The sequence below is a fragment of the Nematostella vectensis genome, chromosome 1 (genome assembly GCF_932526225.1).
Source record: "Nematostella vectensis chromosome 1, jaNemVect1.1, whole genome shotgun sequence".
NCBI lineage: Eukaryota > Metazoa > Cnidaria > Anthozoa > Actiniaria > Edwardsiidae > Nematostella > Nematostella vectensis.
Window position 1 is genome coordinate 6,018,973 of NC_064034.1, and position 14,915 is coordinate 6,033,887.

Below are 14,915 nucleotides of genomic sequence, written 5' to 3' on the forward strand. Positions count from 1 at the left end.
TTCATGGATGGCATAGGTTGGAAACATGGCCCAGTATTCGCTAAGCCGATTTGCAATTCTCTAAGCCCATTGCAATTCTAGCTTATTTGAAGCTACGATTAATGTACACTGCAAGACTGGAGCCGATATTATTCAATATTCATTATAGCTGATGTTAGCAGTACACAAAGATGAAGAATGGCGGCGTAACGACAAAACGGGGTAGGTCTATACTTCCTTTTTCTCGCCCAACAATTTTCTATTATAAGAATGTACTACCTTGTTTAGCCCGACGAGGTTGGTGAGCATTACGATGGACTGCGAGTTCTGTTCCCAAACCATCCGCCAGAAGCCTTCAAACGCCGGAGGAAGAGGACCTGGCAAGATGACAACTAAGCGGAGAGCAGAATGACGCATGGAGATGCCGGAAGGGAGATTCGGGCATTAAGTGGAGAGGGCGCAAAAACCGTCTGACAGATATAGCAAAAGTGGGTGAGAGAGATTGAAACAAAAAGACTACAGAAAAATCTCTGTCATATGGTGGCATAGCAAGTTTTAAAACGAAGAGAGAAAATGTTTGGGATTAATTCTGATCCCAGAGTAGTAGTGGAGGTAAGGTTAGTCGCAAGTTTTCTTTTTCTGCTCTCCTCCCCCCCTCTTAAAAAAGCTTTCTATGCTAGCCATTTCGTTTTTAAATGGTCTACTCTTGTTTTTAAAGGCCAAATCTAAATTTACCTTGTGTGGCGATGAACGATCTTGGGGTTCCATCATAGCCCTGAAAACACATGATTGACATCTTTAAAAAAAGCCCAAAAGTCGTAAGGCATTGAGTCCTTCCTTTTAGCTCTACTCACCAAGAAAAAAAAAGATCTTGCATCATTTAGTATGACCCTAACCATAACATACTAAGAGTGGGTACTCACGTGGATAAATGACGCGTTTATGTAATCCAAATCCTCGTCGCCATTGACTCGCTCCAGTACCACGCGTGAATGATCATCTACGGAAAAATAATAGCATAGGAAGTTTAAGATAGGCGCATCATTTTAATGGCACAGAGAACCTTTTAGTATTTCACTTACATGCAACAATGTTCGCGTAACGGTTCTTGTTCTTGTTCTTGTTGGCAGGTTTCCTGGCGGCTCCCCATGGAAACTGCTGTCCATTGTTGAATTTCTAAAAGAACAGATCCGTTGCAAATAATTAATATAGGATTCCTTTACTCTTGTTTCCTAAAAAGCATGAGCCCCGCCTCGCCTATGGTAGTAGGAAACTGGCAGCGTGACTGGTCACAACATACATTGGAAACAGAAAGCTGGAATAATTCAGCTGCCAAAACCGCCAGGTTTCTATTCGGCATTTTTAATATGCGCGGGGGATCGAGTCGATTTGATAAGCGATCAGCAGCTGGGACCATTTGAGGGACGCAATTCAACGTGTAACGTGGTTTTGAAGGATGTCATATGGGATGTTGTGAATCTAATTAACGAATAATTTCCTGGAGCAGAATTACCAAAACCTACCATTTTCTATCTTCCATTCAGTATCACGCCAACTTTACGACGTCATGTTGAATTGCGTCCCCTAAAATCGTCCCAGCATGCTGTTCGCATATCAACTCGACCCAATCCCCGGCGTAAAGAAAGAATGGTAAAATCTGTTTTTGAAGGTTTGTCACCAAGTCACTCGTGATTGTAGAACATTAAACACGTGGTTCCGCTATAAAGGGGAAGCTCCTCCCACCCCCGGGCTCAAATTTGCAATTATAATCAGAACACTGCCACGCTAGCAGTCACAAATATTAAGTCTCCTGTAAAATCGCTTATCTCTGAGCCTTAGTCGACTGGAATAAAACTATTTTTACACAGGTAACGAGACAATTGTGTTAAGAGATTGGTAGGTTAGTGATTTGCTGTCCACTGACGTTTTCGGTGCAAAATTTAAAATTTTGCGGTATCTGCATAAATTACTCTCGCGCTGTAATGAAAATGCTCTTATTTAAGAGCGCACACCGCTTGTAATAACAATATTTTACTGTAAATAAAACCATTTTAGATGGACAACTCTAGGAATGATATTTAATTTGGTTTAGAGTATGAAATTTGGATTTAGCACTCAGAGCAATTGTCCTGACATGTTGACTCATTGACGGCTGATTGACATGCTAACTTATCCTCGATGACAGTTACCGCATGTCATGATAACCCACCTTGTATTCGGTTTCCAATCTGATACCTCCGTGCATCTTCGCGACGTATTCTGGGAAGAGTGCGATTGGGATTGGCTTGGACAAGTCGTCTACAGCATTGTCGCAAATACGCTCGGTATTTGCAGCTTCTGTAACACGTGAACAGGAAACTTAAGTTCTTGAATTTGGTCCGCAAATCAGGAAAGTCAGAACAGATATGAAAACAGGAGTGAAAATTAAGAGATATATTTTAAGAAAAACAGACTCATTTACTCATTTCTAACAAAGGTAAATACCGATTGCCATAATTTCACTCAAAGCATACCTGCAGCCTCCTGCTGGTTGCTTATTCCTTCATCGGCGATATCGGCATTGCTTTCCGCTTTGACCCTCGTTAAACGACTCCATTTGCATCACCGGCTTTCTCATGGGGGAATTATCATTTCGTCGCCTGCGAACCAAATCAATATACCAGGCAAGGCAAACACAGCTTTAGTATAAAAGACTGGAAAGGGCGCATTTAACCCTCGACTCAAACTATCTCCCTTCCATTGATGTCTAGTGTTTAATAGATAACATACAAGGTAGTAAAAGGGCAGGGAAAGCCGCCCACTACGACTTACAGTACAGCGGGTATAATACAAAGACATATAGAATGAAATGATGTCCCCACCCCCAACCCAGATCCCCAGCAATTTTTCTAGCTACAGCCATATAACTTGACACCATACCGGATAAAGAGGACTACAGCGGCGACAAAAGCCGCAAGAATGAGTAACGCAACCACCCCTCCAGCTATTGCTCCTACGGGTGAAGAGGTGGTTGATGCGAGATTTTCCGAGCTGGCGACCGGGATTTCTAAAACAATTTAAATAGAATAAATGTATTAGGCATTAATCAAGATTGGAGTAAATGATTAGAAGCAAGACAGGCTCACCTATTACTCCAGCCAAAGCGACAACTCCACACAAGGGCTCCACCTTAGAATTAGAATCTGGTATATAAGTACATATACAGTGACTACCATTATGGCTCCAATAAGCACCTCCAATCCAGTAAGCGCCTCGCCTAAGCGTGTTACTCTTATTTACACTCAAGGGGGGAGCACAGAAGAATAGAAGTAGCAAACTGATATTACTACAAAATTTTATATCATATATACTAACAAAATTCAAATCATATTGAGATAGTTTTTTTGCTCCTTAGGAGTTGTAAAAGCGCCTTCCCCGACTAAATCCGGCGCTTACTCGAGAAATCACGGGACGTCTTTTACTAAAAAAAAAAAAAGACTCCTCCCCAAAGCTGGGACACATTTCAACGGCATTACCTCTTCGTTCAGGTAGGTCATAGCTCGTATGTAGACCTTGTTCTTGCTTCCTTCGTCAAGAGCTTTGTCCTTGTACTTCTGCCGCCTTCCTTTGTAAATCCTACCGTCACCAATGATGGTTGTATGATTCATACTTAATGTTTCCACTTCGGCTGCAATGTAGTAATTCCTTTTCTCTTTATTCTCTTTGTCTTCTTTACAAAGTTCTCCTGCTTGAATCTCCGTCAGGTTCACGTTGTCGGGTTTCTCTTTCAAAACTATGACTTGATAGGAGCTGAGAACCCAAAAATGGGTAATCGTGATAAACGAGAGTGACTGACCCAAGAAGGGGGGTTTTTTAGAATAAATGTGATAGGGATGCTTTTCGGGAAATTCAAAAAACTACCTGCACGGCTAAAACTTTCTACCCCCAAAAAATACCTCAGAAGCCCTAAAATATATCCTTTCTACGAAAAACGCCTATTTTTATTGGATATCCCCTTAAAATTACCCGAGGCCCGATTTTAACCCTTTAAAAAATACGACGAGCATCCCTATCAGGTCGACGTGGGAAGAACCCCTCCCACCCAGAGAGACTGTACGCGCGCTGCGGTTTAAGATGCTTCAGAAGCCCTAAAAATACAATTTCTAAGCTAAAAGCCTAGTTTTTTTCTCGGATACCCCTGTACGCGCGGTGCAGTTTGAGATGCGCTTTGGGACTTACTCGATTGGACCGTTGACTTCATCAGCCTTCCACAATGTGACGTTAGTATCGCGAGATATTCTTCCAAGAGGAACCACTGGTGCTACAGGATCTAGAATCCAATGCCATTTGAGTTAGTTAACTTATTCTAATTAGCCTCTTATGGAAAAGAAACTATAAGAACTTACTTGCAACTTTCGTAGTCACTACTTTAAAATTCAGTGTTTTGCTATCTCCGCATTTTGTGGAAATAGTAATATTGAAAATGTACTTTGTCCTAGGGATGAGATTCTTTGGGGTGACAGACAAGGATGAGGTAGTTACTTTTCCAAAGTGTCCATTCCATTCTGGCCAGTAAGACTTGAAACCTTTGTACATGACCTGTGATACAAGATCTCTAGTCTTCGGAGGACTACAATTCGAACATGGATAGTCATCCCTTAGATTACCTATTTTTATGTACTTCAATACGTTTGTCTTGAATTTCGAATATTACATAACTTAAGTTACAACATAAGTTATTATATATAATAACTAAGATCCTTTTTCTTCTTCGAGTTGAATTTACCCTAACTCTTAGCCAAGACCTTCGAGTCTACCGTAACACGAACACTAACAAAATCCTAACTCTATAGATTAAACGCTAACGGGTTTTTGGTCTAATGCATGCTTACTGAGATTCCTTAACTACGGATGCAGATGGGATCCTGTAGGGACCTACCCGAGAGAGGAAACATCGCGCCTTACCACGGAAATTCTGGCCCTCAAAAAACATCGCGCCTTACCAAGGAAGTTCTGGCCCCCAAAAGCATCGTGCCTTGCCACGGAAATTCTGGCCAAAAACAATTATCACTCTTTGGCACGGAAATTCTTTCCCCTAAAGACATCACCCTCAAAAAAACACTGTTATTCTTCGAACTGCATAATTTATTTACATATGATATATGATTCATATGATATACTTATAATATCATACGATTATTTATGGCCTATTTAACTCTTTGAATAAATACTGAGTCTACTGTATTTTACAAAACAATATTAAACTCTGCCATCAATGACTGATAAGATAGTCGTATCTCTCCTTCAAAAATGTCCTGGTAGCTTTTTCAAGTTTCAGTTGGCCCCATTATACGATGCAAGTCTTAGCCAATCGCTCAGTCCAAGGCGTAGCCCTCTTTCGTGGGACATTCCTGGGGTTCCATCTACCGTTGTATGTACATTTGTAGTAATGGACCTCGAAGTGGTCCGTTTCCAGCTTTAAAACTTTCCCAAGACACGGAATTTCGTTTGAGTTCGCGAAGTACATAGCCACTTCGACTAGGGCTACTTGGGCTGCTCTTTCTTCTGGCCTCCTATATCGCCCGGTGTAAATCTGAAAATATACAAATAGTTGATAAGCTAATGTCCGAAGATCTTATGTTTAACAATATGCTGTACACAGTTCGCAATTTTGGTCAAGACCTATTCTGACTGACCATTACAAGATTGAAAAAGGAGTCTTGGAGTATTAAAATGGTGCGCTTATCACACATGCACTACAATAACTGATGTTTTCAAGTTTGAGTCTATTCGGTTACAACCATGCGTGCCCAATTGTTGAGAAGGTTTTTGTCCATATTTATTGGAAGTTCCATAACACGAGGCATAGCGAAGAGTGAGGAGTGAACAACGAAAGGTGTCAATTGTTAAAGATCTGAAAAACTTGAAAGAAAGCGTTTCAGGTCGTTGTCAAAACAATAGCTACGGTTGGGCATCCATGACGGTTAACACCCAGAATTATAGTGAAAATAAAAGAAATTTAAAATGTTTTTGGACTCTGTTCTAAAGACTCATGTAATCATTGTTGTCCTTTTTTGAATGAGAAAGGGCACTGATTGTCATGCAATCTCGGACCCCTGCGTCACTAGGCCTTTCGGATTAAAAATAATATTGTTTCGTTTTTCTTGCTAGTTTGTCGGTGCTATAGGGGAAGTGTACCTCTCTAGTTCCTTGAGTTTTCCTGTCACGTAACTCCTCCAGGTATTGAGGAACTTTTTTGGACACAGGCTGAGGTACTGTACGTTAGCTTTACAAAGTTCCTCTACTGGCCAATTGTACTCTTTAGGTACATCCAACAACTCATCAATTCTATTGAGCCAGTTGGTCCATGTTGTGGATGCAGATTGAGGAATGTACTTTGGAATGTCCGTTTTAAGAAGCGCTCCGCTAATCCATTCAAGATGAAATGCAATACTCAAAAAAATGATTTTTCGATAATTTGTCTATAGACTTATATTTGTCTCCTGATTACAAAAATGTGATTCTTTTTGAAATCGAACGAATATTTAATATTTTATGGATTTTCCTTATTTTTCTCGGCTTTACCCCGAAAAACACTACAAAATTTGAACCAAGTATCGCTACCTGCAGTGCGAAAAATAAACAGCGCAGAAACACAACAACACCACAGGAGGCAACCAGAATATGTGCTCTCAATATTATTTTAATCTCGGCTTAATCCAGTTAAAATTGAATATTTGACAGATTTTCTCAAATATAGCCTCGCATCCATCATTTTGCACGATCGTCAAACCGACAAATTGAGGCCTTAAAAGTCGCATCTGGTACATTGCTCTATCAAAAATGGTCATTTTTCCTGAAAAGACAGTCACTTACTTGCCTAGAATCTGAAATAAAATTTTGGGGATAATAAAATCCAAAGCGCTGAGAGCGCCAGGAACATACAACACTTCACAGGTTATTGACCTTTCAAACTTGGGCCAACTGTGACACCAACAGCTAAATTGGCAGGGGAATTTGGCTTTTGCCGACGCTTCCACCTCAAAACAACGCTGAAAACAAATTTGAGGACCAACAAATATGTGTGTTATCACTTGCAGTCTTCGTTGTGCGAGATGATTAAGCAAAAAATCACGTATTTGAATGCGTATTTGAATAGATTATAACTAGTCTTGCGTAATGTTTGTGTCCAGACAATTCGTAACATAGATCAAAACAACAAATAAAGTGGTGTTAAATTTTCCTTACCTCAGCTTGGGAAAGTGCTTGATAGGCATCGTTTTTTATCAATGCTTGTTCCCCTACAAGCGCATAAAAACGCTTTTTAGCTCGCTTCGGTTTGCGATCTCGGAATGTTTTTCATGGTGCTTCCACCGGCAGCGCACACAGGAATACCAAAGTTTCTAAAACACAACGCAAAAAAAAAAGAGAAAACAGAAAGAGCAACTCATCAAAAAATCTGATTCCTTATTTTGGAATAAAATAAAATAAATAATGCCCAACCGTAAGGATTGTTTGAAATTGTAAGCCATCGAAGTTATCGAATGATGGATTTTATTCCTTGCGGAGCGGAAGTTACATATCTTGTGTGAAATTGACATTTGGCAATAAACAGATAGTTTTTCATACCAGTACCAGGTACGTTCTATGAGTGTTTATACACTGGTTTCTTCTTGCTGTCCGTTTTGCACAGTTTTAGTGAGAATATAGCTTTTTGCTCATACTCTCAGTTCCTAGGCGGGGCGTGTTGCGCTAGTCAAGACAACCCTGGTATAGTGCGGTGCCTGAATACCACAAACTGCACACAAGATATCAAGAAGCATCTCCGTTCCTTGGGGGTGAGAGATCACCAAAGCTGGTTCTGGCCGGTGCAGGTAAAACATTTTCAACATTGACGCACTATGAATAACCACTTTTTAAAACCTACAGTTTGATTTGCTGTTCAGGTTCAGGTCTGTGTCCAAACAATTCGTGACATTCAGCTTGGGAAAGCACTTGATAGGCATCGTTTTCTACCAATGTCCGTTCCTCTACGAAGACCTAACTCAACTACGGTTGATTATTGTTGGAACAGCGCTTATTCATGTTAGCATACATGCCACAGAAAAAACATAACGGTTTTATTCAGAAGGATGGATAGGACAATTAGGACACATTGATACTAACAAATTTATTTCAGGTTGGGTAGATACAATTTATGATATTGCCCTTAGTCATTGCTGTGAAATTGTATCCGCAATTTATTAACAAAAACTGATAGCAAGTAATTTTCTAAAAACGGACACAAAATATCACAATAGTTTGAAAGACCCCAAAATTAACGTATGTCACAGAGGAAATCATTCTGTACAGTACACAATCAGATCTTCATGGAAGAATCTAGCGCTCTATGGGGGTATTTGGCTCTGGCGCTGTTCACGGGGTGGGGGGGGATCTGGCTCTGTCAACAAGGAAATCTGGCTCTGGTGCTGTCCACGGGGTGATCTTGCTCTTGTCCACGGGGGGATATGGCTTTTGCGCTGTCCACGGGGGATCTGGCTTTTGCGCTGTCCACGGGGGGATCTGGCTTTTGCGCTGTCCACGGGGTATCTGGCTCTGGCGCTTTCCACCATGATATCTGGCTCTGGCTCTGTCAATAAGGAAATCTGGTTCTGGCGCTGTCCACGGGGGGATCTTCCTCTGACACTGTCCACGGGGGTTTCTTGCTATGGCGCTGTCCACGGGGGGATCTGGCTCTGGTGCTGTCCACGGGGGGATCTTGCTCTTGTCTACGGGAGGATCTGGCTTTTGCGCTGTCCACGGGGTATCTGGCTCTGGCCTTGTCCACCGTGGTATCTGGCCCTGGCAATGTCAAAAGGAAATCTGGTTCTGGCGCTGTCCACGGGGGGGGGGGGGGGGGGGGGGGGGGGGGTCCTGCTCTGGCGCTGTCCACGGGAGTTTCTTGATGTGGCGCTGTCTACGAGGGTATCTTGCTCTGGCGCTGTCCACGGGGGGGGGGGGGGGGGGGGGGGGGGGGGGGGGATCTTGCTCTAGCTTTGTCCATGGAGGAACCGGCTCTGGCGCTATCCACGGGGGGGAAAGATTCGGGCGCTGTCCACGGTGGGGTATTGTTCGGAGGTTCTTGCTCTGGCGCTGTCCACGGGGGGATCTGGCTCTGGCGCTGAAAACAGGAAAATCTGGATCTGGCGCTGTCCACGGGATATCTGGATCTTGCGCTGTCCACGGATATCCCACGTTCCGCAGCAGCAGTTCTTACGATTACTGCGCCATCTGATGCGCCATCTGCATCGCGATGGCTTGGGCAGATAGGGAGCTTTGTGTATTTTCCTTCACGGTCAAACAAACCTAGGCAGCAAATCAAACTGTATGTTTTAAAAAAAGTGGTTAGTCATGAGCGTCAATGTTAAAATTGTTTTACCTGCAATTGCCAGAAGCAGCTTTGCTTCGCAATTTAGCGATAAAACGGAGATGCCTCTTGATATCTTAAGTGCAGTTTGTGATATTCACTAGCGAAAAACGACTACGAACTGAGAGTATGAGCAAAAAGCCATATTATCATTAAAACTTTGCAAAACGGACAGCAAGAAGAGACCAGTGTATAAAAACTCATAGAACGTACCTGGTACTTGTATGAAAAACTATATGTTTATTGCCAACTGTCAATTTCACACAAGATATGTAACTTCCGCTCCGCAAGGGATAAAATCCATCATTCGATAACTTCGATGGCTAACAATTTCAAACGATCCTTACGGTTGGACATTATTTATTTAATTCTATTCCAAAATAAGGAATCAGATTTTTTGATTAGTTGCTCTTTCTCTCTTTTTTTTTTTTTTTTTTTTTTTGCATTGTGTTTGAGAAACTTTGGGATTCCTGTGTGCGCTGCCGGTCACGTGGAAGCACCATGAAAAACATTCCGAGATCGCAAGCCGAAGCGAGTTAAACAGCGTTTTTATGCGTTTGTAGAGGAACAAGCATTGATAAAAAACGATGCCTATCAAGCACTTTCCCAAGATGAGGTAAGGAAAATTTAACACCACTTAACTTGTTGTTTTGATCTATGTTGCGAATTCTTTGGACACAAATATTACCCAAGACTAGTTATAATATATTCAAATAATAACTCAAATACGTGTTTTTTCTAAATCATCTCGCACAACGAAGAATGCAAGTAATAGCACACATATTTATTGGTCTTAAAATTTGTTTTCAGCATTGTATCGAGGAGGGAGCTTCTGCAAAAGCCAAATTTCCCTGCGAATTCAGCAGTTGGTGTCATAGTTAGCCCAAGTTTGAAAGGTCAATTACCTGTGAAGTGTTGTATCTTCTTGGCGCTCTCAGCGCTCCGGATTTTATTATCCCCAAAATTTTATTTCAGATTCTAGGCAAGTAAGTGACTGTCTCTTCAGGAAAAATGACCATTTTTGATAGAGCAATGTACCAGATGCGACTTTTAAGGCCTCAATTTGTCGGTTTGACGATCGTGCAAAATGATGGATGCGAGGCTATATTTGAGAAAATCTGTCAAATATTCTATTTTAACTGGATTAAGCCGAGATTAAAATAATATTGAGAGCACATATCCTGGTTGCCTCCTGTGGTGTTGTTGTGTTTCTGCGCTGTTTATTTTTCGCCTTGCAGGTAGCGATACTTGGTTCAAATTTTGTAGTGTTTTTCGCGGTCAAGCCGAGAAAAATATGGAAAATCCATAAAATATTTAATATTCGTTCGATTTCAAAACGAAACACATTTTTGTAATCGGGAGACAAATATAAGTCTATAGACAAATTATTGAAAAATCATTTTTTTGAGTATTGCATTTCATCTTGAATGGATTAGCGGAGCGCTTCTTAAGTCTTTCAAAATCAAGCTTTTTTAGAGTTGGTTTAACAAGATCTGGTTTGCCAGGTGGAACTCGCTACAAGAAAATAATATATTGGTTGGAGTTATGATAAGACGTTATCTGTTCATTTCGAATGTTGAAGGTAACGCAATAAAGCAACAACAATTGTACATGGTTATACCAAAGTAGTTTCTTTGCTTTGCATTACCTAGTGGATCGCATTTGTACAATTTCGTTTTGATTTATTTGTCAATTCTATATATTTTTGAAGATTTGGGTTAAATCCAGGGACATTTTTTAATTGACCTGTTTAACACCTATTATAATATCCACACTCACTGGATATGAGCTATAGTGCGCTCTGATTGGCTTCTCTACTAGTAGGCTATCAGCTTATATACAGTGACTCGGAAAAAATGGCGCATGTTTTGTTAAGCTTAATGAGGGTGAAAAGTCCAAATTAAATACGAGAAAAGCTACCACATATAATACGAAATTGGGTAAAATAAGACAGTTATTCCACTTAATCTCGTGGTCATGAGATGATAGCCAACTCGGCGATTATATGGCTTGTTGGCTATCACCTCATGTATGATGAGATTGAGTAGATAACTGTTATTTGTACAATACCATTCATACCTCTAGAAGCACCACTGGTCCTTTCCATTTGTAATAGCTCCAGCTTCTGTAGAACATCTCTACTACTGCATTTTCATCAGCTTCTAGTTTGAAGCACTTTGGAAAAGTGTGTTCATGAAGTTCAGCTCCATAACCATTTAGCCAAGTTCTGATGTCATACACCTTCGTCAGACTAAACGCCTGAGGAATTGTATGACTAACACATGATTCCAAGGCTCTTGGAAGTTCTAAACACATTTGTAAATATGCTCTATTCAAAACAGAGAAACACGTTCTACTTTTTACTTGTACAGTTAATACATGATGTTGAGAATAATGGGGGAAGACCTTCTGTTCCAGTGAAGGACATGTACAGTACAAGAGCACAACAGTTTGGGCTTTTTGTTTCTATTGGGCTTAGGTATATTGGTACTCAGCAGTGCACTGCATTTCACACTAACGTATATGTGCTCTGGCATTAAAAACAAGAGGGGGCCAAAACTAAAAAAAATGTAACAAAAAAGGAAATCTGCAAGACAATTACTGTCATTTGTCACAAATCCAGTAGAGCCTGGGGCCCTTCCCCCTACCTCAGCTACCAATGAAGCATGAAAATGCATGGGCTGTCATGTAATTTTCTAAATGTGTACCCAATTAGAAAATTAAGACTTCTTACCATCCATTGTGTACATCTAGCTTGGCAAGATGTTTTGAAAACACACCAAAAAATGCATCAATGTCCTCATGTGTGTGTCCAACAGGTGTGAAGTTCACTCGTATCTAAAAATAGGTAGTAAAACAAAAGTCTAGGTTATACTTGTAGTAAGTTTTTACCTGTAGTTGTCATGAATGTACAAATACAATGTATGGCATGCACTATGCAATGGAATATTCTTCTGATCCCAAGAAATTGAAGATAAAGTTAAGGCTAATATCATCTTAGTTTTTTTTACTAATTCCTCCAAAACTGTACATGTAATGTATATATTACACTTTAGAATGATGTTTGAATGGTTTTAGTGTTTAAAAAAATAGTACTTGTTCCATTTGGTATGCTTTGCACTTCCGAGGAGGGATATTACACGGTGACACGAAGATATGAGTTTCATTTTCAAGTGGCAGAAACAATATCTTACGAACGAGCGCAACTCTCACAGGACACCATAGCCCACTTAGCAGGCTTTATGATACCTTTTTGAAGACCTTAAGATGAACAAGAATGGCTAGCAAGGTGAACATGAACTGGTTCTTATTTTCTCTGACACAGTTGTCAAACTGGAGGTAGAGGACAGGTGGCAGTTTATACTGATCTTCTGTCCACTTAACCAGCACATCTAGTAGAATGGAGATGGTCAGATTTGAGTCATGTGGAAACTGGTAGTAGTTAAAGCTGCCATAGAAGGCTTTTCCCTCAGACAATTATAGACCCAACCAGGTGAGTTCCAACCATCCTAAGGCCAGCCATCGATTTGATGATTCTCCGCAAATTGGGGATGTTTGTGGTGTGCTGGTCCATACCATCATTAATGCTAGTAAGGTATTTAGATGGGAACTTTCTTGCTTTGTACCGGTGAAGGTAATAAACTCGTCTCTCCTGCCTGACAAAAAAATAATATAATAAAAATTAATTAGAATTTGTTTTTGACCTATGAATACAGTATGGACCTTTTTCCAATCTACATGTAACTGGAAATACAATGTATCTATTCTTTGTTATAATTTAATGCTAGAATGGGATTAACCATGTCCCATAAAAACATGACTGTACATGATTTGGTAGACAGTGAGTGTGTTCTGCCTGTAACTGTAGCCAAGGGAAGCAGATTATTAAAATTTTAAAGAAAAGTGGACCTTTAAAAAACTTATCAAAATGATTTCAAACCCGGCTAAACAAATGTGATAAACAAATTAATCAATTAATTCATTAATTAAACATGAACCTACATGTACAGATGGGCATTTAGATGTTGATCAATTCTGGCTCGTTGTCCTTTATTCATTGTGCCTTCTTTTTCCCGTTTGTACTGTGTGCAATCATTGCACTTAGTAAACCGATTTTCCTAAAAATTTAAGGAGGAAAAAAACATTAGGGATTTCACCATTTTTCGTATGATGTTCAGTGTTCTATAGTCCAATGAAGTAGAAGTAACTTCAACAAGAATTACTGAGTACAAGTTCCTGCAAACTCAAAACTGATTATCAATAATAATACATTGCAACAATACATGTGATATATTCACTTTGAAATGTGGCATGATTACCTTAGGGATAAGTACGTGACTGAAGTGCTGCTCCCACAAACGATAGAAATGAGAAAGGGATATTGTGGGCAGGCCAAATCTTGTGTTTTCATCTTTCATTTTTTTTATATATATCGACCCCACGAAAACAGGATGGCAAATGAATTGTCTTTTTATCTGATTGATTATCGCCAATGGAGCCAATAAAGAATTGCAGCCACGCTATACAATCTGCTGTCTTTGCAGTCCTTTTTTCCCCTTTGTTCCTATGCTGTACCACAACAACTCCATCTTTGTACTGCTTTGTTACCCGTGAAAAACTGCTTCTGCTAACATTACAAGCAAGGAGCCAAGCTTCTTTGCACACAATTTTGCCCCTTATCTTATTTAACGTATCTTACGTAACGTATTTCGTCCTGATAAACCAAACCCAGATGGTGGAGACCCTATACCGGGCAAAAACCCGGATAATTACAAGACGGTGATAGAGAAGTTTGACCAATATTTTACTAAACGAGACCCACAGTTAATGCTCCGCGAGAAGTTCTGGCTCCAGCTCTAACGAGAACCAAATCAGAGTTTTGACTCCTGGGTAGTCACTGTAAGAGAAAGGGCTGCAGAATGTAAATTCCCACCCGAATTCCTCGAGCAAGCTATAAGGGATAAGCTTACCTTTTCCTGTGTAGATGATAGGTCTAAATTGAAGTTGTACGATGAAGGGGCAGGGCTTTCACTCGATAAAACAATAACAATCCTCTCGATGAAAGAAGCATCTAGTCGGGAACTACAAGAATCAAAGACGGCAACAATCGAGAGAGTAGGATTGAGAGCACCTGGAAAAACAGCACCCCAGTATGCACAGCGGTCCGAGACAAAAAGTCAACGGAGACAGCCACCTGATAGATGCGAATACTGTGGCAGAGACCATCCTCGAGGCAAAATCAACTGTCCAGCAGCTAACGTGCGTTGTGATAAATGCACCAAAGTTGGGCACATCGCTGCTGTATGTAGAAGCAAACCGAATACGAGAGTAAGTCAAGTAGAAGATGCCCACGAGGGTGAGGTTTTAGAGCATAACCCGACATTCGTGGGACGGGTTTTGGCAGTCCCTCAAACAGATAATACATTACCGGATCAAGATAAAAACGTCGAAATCACGTCTTCCGAAAATCAAGTCAGTGAGGCCGAAGCATTAATGCCTGAGATATCTACCGATTATATTCGCGATCCAGGATGGCATGTGAAGCTGATAG

At 40.6% G+C, this 14,915-nt stretch overlaps 3 protein-coding genes and 1 long non-coding RNA gene across 13 annotated transcripts in view; 1 reads left to right on the top strand and 3 right to left on the bottom strand.

Annotated features, from left to right (window-relative positions):
• LOC5502675 (receptor-type tyrosine-protein phosphatase F) overlaps nucleotides 1-14,915 on the bottom strand; it is a 155,702-nt gene that overhangs the window by 43,057 nt on the left and 97,730 nt on the right. The gene's annotated exons all lie outside the window — the stretch shown is intronic.
• On the bottom strand, nucleotides 674-5,016 carry LOC125560965. The gene is made up of 10 exons (XM_048723618.1): nucleotides 4,365-5,016; nucleotides 4,198-4,288; nucleotides 3,495-3,768; nucleotides 3,105-3,147; nucleotides 2,899-3,025; nucleotides 2,493-2,618; nucleotides 2,189-2,316; nucleotides 1,062-1,155; nucleotides 903-979; nucleotides 674-754 (listed from the first exon to the last, which is right to left on the bottom strand). Exons 1-6 carry the CDS (start codon nucleotides 4,552-4,554, stop codon nucleotides 2,522-2,524), a joined length of 822 nt encoding a protein of 273 aa, XP_048579575.1. The 5' UTR covers nucleotides 4,555-5,016; the 3' UTR covers nucleotides 674-754; nucleotides 903-979; nucleotides 1,062-1,155; nucleotides 2,189-2,316; nucleotides 2,493-2,521.
• Nucleotides 5,086-14,915, bottom strand: part of LOC116610202 — a 48,308-nt gene continuing 38,478 nt past the window's right edge. The window contains exons 18-21 of one of the 2 annotated variants that reach the window (XM_048723564.1): nucleotides 13,367-13,482; nucleotides 12,099-13,020; nucleotides 11,444-11,670; nucleotides 5,086-5,551 (exon numbers count right to left, since the gene is read on the bottom strand). In XM_048723564.1, coding sequence (XP_048579521.1) covers nucleotides 13,466-13,482 — 17 coding nt within the window. In that variant the 3' untranslated portion in view covers nucleotides 5,086-5,551; nucleotides 11,444-11,670; nucleotides 12,099-13,020; nucleotides 13,367-13,465. Of the gene's footprint in view, nucleotides 5,552-10,622; nucleotides 10,880-11,443; nucleotides 11,671-12,098; nucleotides 13,021-13,366; nucleotides 13,483-14,915 lie in introns of those variants that run through there. The other variant, XM_048723570.1, reaches the window with a different exon arrangement.
• LOC125560966 lies at nucleotides 9,802-10,541 on the top strand. The gene is made up of 2 exons (XR_007306977.1): nucleotides 9,802-9,980; nucleotides 10,175-10,541. It is a non-coding gene; the product is annotated as an uncharacterized LOC125560966 (long non-coding RNA).

Bases quoted from the DNA above. Each gene is read 5' to 3' on its own strand.
- LOC125560965 (XM_048723618.1), bottom strand. From the start codon at position 4,554: ATGTACAAAGGTTTCAAGTCTTACTGGCCAGAATGGAATGGACACTTT. The intron at 4,289-4,364 runs GTAAGTTCTTAT...ATTGGATTCTAG, and splicing joins AGTGACTACGAAAGTTGCAA to ATCCTGTAGCACCAGTGGTT. The intron at 3,148-3,494 runs GTAATGCCGTTG...TCTAATTCTAAG, and splicing joins TGACCTACCTGAACGAAGAG to GTGGAGCCCTTGTGTGGAGT.